We start from the raw sequence: 3,431 nt of genomic DNA on the forward strand, positions 1-3,431 counted from the left end.
TTTTTTTTTTTTTTTTTTTTTTTTTTTTTTTTTTTTTTTTTTTTTTTTTTTTTTTTTTTTGTGTGTGTGGAAACCCTAAACCCTAAACCCTAAACCCTAAACCCTAAACCCTAGAATATTGAAGAAAATGGGATATCTTGGGAAATGATTTAATTTGATTAGTTAGGGATACGGTAATTGATTAGGGGTTATTATATACTTAATTATTAGGGTTTATATATTAGGGTTTATAAATAGTTACTATTATTAGGGTTTACATATTAGGGTTTATGCATATGTTGAGGGTTTACAAATAAGGGTTTACACCAAATAAGTGTTTACAAATAAGTGTTTATTAAATGAATTAGGGTTTAGACTAAAAATTAGTGTTTAGGGTTTAGGGTTTAGGGTTTAGGGTTTACTTGAATTCTCCAACTTTAGCCTTAATCTCTCTTTTTACAGCATCATTATTATTTTCTTTTTTTATTTCTTCTTCTCCTTCTCCTCCTCTTAGATTAACACGAGGTAAATATACTGCAGCAGGAGGTATCCATGGCTCCTCTTCATCAGGCTCCGTTAATATAAATATAGGTATACTGCAGCAGCAGCAGCAGCAGCAGCAGCAGCAGCAGCAGCAGCAGCAGCAGGAATAACGGAGAGCATAGATAGAGATACACCTAAACGTACATTAACAAGAGCATAAAACATTAACAGCAGCAGCAAGACACGACCGCCACCACCACCAGCAACAACAGCAGCAGCAACAGCAACAGCAGCAACAACAGCAGCAGGAACAGCAACATAAGACTTACATGCGTAGATATTTAGGTTTAAGTTTATGTAATTCATGTAATAATAATTCAGCAACATTAGTTGCAGTGTATGCATAACAACAAGAAGAAAGATCAATAAATGCAGATCCTCTAGTATATATTTCCTTTAATGAATCCTCTGCTGCTGCTCTTATCTTTATCTCCTCTAATACAGAATAATTTACTCTTGTTTGCTCTTTTCTTTTTTGTTGCTCAAATCTTTCTAAGAGGCGAGGCTGTGCCTCTCTTAGTGCCTCTTCAAATTTTAGACTTTGTTCGGCCGACCATACACGTAAACGGTCCAACTGTATATAAATATATAAATATATATATATTTATATATATAAACCCTAAACCCTAAACCCTAATTTATAATTAATAATAAATATGTATATAATACACAAATATCTATAATTTAAATACTTATAAGGGGTATCTAACTTTTATTATTATTTATATATTTAGCATAGATAAAACCCTAAACCCTTTTCTAAACCCTTTTCTAAACCCTAAACCCTTTTCTAAACCCTCTCTAAACCCTAAACCCTTCTACACTTACATGTTCACCAGCTATCACATTTATTTCCGCCTCTACTCGTCTTAAATCTTCCGTCACTCGCCGTAAATCCGCCACTAATGTTGCAGCCTTGTATGTTGTATCCACGTAATCCTATACACAAACCCTAAACCCTAAACCCTAAACCCTTGAAAACCCTAAACCCTAACAAAACCCTAGAGGAAGAGGGTTTAGAAGAGAACGAGGGAGGGAAGGCACCATGTGTGTGTTTCCCCTGCATTAACTACTTCCAAGCATATAGTCCTGGTGCTTACTGTTTCCTAGGGTTTAGGGTTTAGGGTTTATTAGGGTTTAGGGTTAATTAGGGTTTAGGGTTAATTACTTGATGTAGAGGAAGAAGTTTAAGAGCAATAAGATCTCCTAATTGTTCCTTGAATTCTGTTGCATTTCCTTGGATATATTCAGCAACTCTTGCCTCTAATGTAGATGTTCTCTCTAATAATAAATCTAATAATGGTTGAGATGGATGAGGCTGATCTGTATATACACCCCAAAACCCTAAACCCTAAACCTTAAACCCTATGAAACAATAAACCCTAAAATATAAACCCTAAACCATCAAAGCCTGTACACGACAGCTACATCCTTTAAGCCAATTAATATCAAGATGGAGTCCATGGAGTGTTATTTATCCATTACTCAATTTAGGGTTTACAACTAGGGTTTAGGGTTTACGAGGGTTTAGGGTTTAGGGTTTACTGAGTGTTTCCTTGGTGAGGTCTAGATCCTTAACCGCAGACTTGATCCAATTAATATCAAGACGGAGTCCATGTAGTGTTATTTATGCATTACTCTATTTAGGGTTTACAAGGGTTTATGAGGGTTTAGGGTTTACAAGGGTTTATAAGGGTTTAGGGTTTACTGAGTGTTTCCTTGGTGAGGTCTAGATCCTTGACTGCAGACTTGAGCCAATTAATATCAAGACGGAGTCCATGGAGTTGTTTAGCTCCTCTGCCTAATTGAGCCTTAAGGGACTCCCTGAATTCGAGCATATGCTGGTCGTGCTCCTGCTGCTGCTGCTGCTGCTGTTGTTGTTGCTGCTGCTGCTGCTGCTGCTGTTGCTGTTGTTGTATATCCTCTATATTCTGCTGCTGTTGCTGTTGATGATTTTGCTGCTGCTGTTGATGATTTTGCTGCTGCTGTTGCTGCTGCTGATCTCCTTCTATAAGTACGGAACCTGATCCTGTTCCTCCTCCTGCTGCTCCTGCTGCTCCTGCTGCTGCTGCTGCTCCTCCTCCTATTTGCTGCGGTGGTATATCCATGTCTGCTGTACTTACACTCTGTGGCTCATCAAAGGAAAGAATTTCTGCTTCTGTTTCTGCTGTACTTGTTGTTGTTCCTGCTGCTGCTACAGCTTTTGCTGCTGCTGCTGCTGCAGCAGCAGCAGCAGCAGTAGAGGAAGGATAAAATTCCTCCTCCTCTGATGTCTCCTGCTGCTCCCTCCATACTTCGCTGCCCTCTCCTTGTCTCTCGTTGCTTACGTGTGCAGCTTCTTGGGATTCCTCTCCTGCTGCTGCAGCAGGAGAGCAGAAAAGCTGCTGCTGCAGCAACAGCAGCAGCAGCAGCAAATGCAGCAACGATACAGCCAAAAGATGTGCCATCGTTGCTGCTGTGAATAGTCAACGGAAAAAATCACAACTCCTGATGGTCAGGAATTGCTGCACCAACTGCTGCTGCTGCTGCTGCTGCAGCTGCTGCAGCTGCTGCTATTGCTGCTGCAGTTACAGTTGCTGCTGTTTGCTGCAGTTGCTGCTGTTGCCAATGGTGAATACGCAGCTGCTGCTGCTGCTTCTGTCGGTAGGACCAGTCAAACGGAAACGTGTATATGAGTATGTGAGGTTGCTGCAGCAGCTGCTGCAGCTGCTGCTGCTTTATCTGCAGCAGCAGCAGCAGCAGCAGCAATCAGCAACATCTGTTGGAGCCCGCTGGCTATAGTAGTAATATAAGCATTGCTCCCCTCAAGGAAAGAAAGACTTGGCCTCCTATAAGAGGGATTTATTTTTCTTAATAAATATATATATTAGTAGCTAGTGTTGCTGCTGCGGTCTCCCTGGTACATACAG

General features: G+C 40.4%; 1 protein-coding gene across 1 annotated transcript in view; it reads right to left on the reverse strand.

The window, feature by feature from the left end:
* EMWEY_00033710 (hypothetical protein, conserved) overlaps nt 1–2,969 on the reverse strand; it is a gene marked incomplete at both ends in the record, with an annotated part of 6,813 nt that extends 3,844 nt beyond the window's left edge. Inside the window, 5 exons of the mRNA XM_013478487.1 lie at nt 402–575; nt 792–1,096; nt 1,351–1,461; nt 1,691–1,845; nt 2,231–2,969. Coding sequence (XP_013333941.1) covers nt 402–575; nt 792–1,096; nt 1,351–1,461; nt 1,691–1,845; nt 2,231–2,969 — 1,484 coding nt within the window. The remainder of the gene's footprint in view (nt 1–401; nt 576–791; nt 1,097–1,350; nt 1,462–1,690; nt 1,846–2,230) is intronic.
* Nucleotides 2,970–3,431: the final 462 nt, after the last annotated feature.

This window comes from Eimeria maxima, genomic scaffold, assembly GCF_000499605.1.
Source record: "Eimeria maxima Weybridge genomic scaffold, Emw_scaff453, whole genome shotgun sequence".
Taxonomy (NCBI): Eukaryota; Apicomplexa; class Conoidasida; order Eucoccidiorida; family Eimeriidae; genus Eimeria; species Eimeria maxima.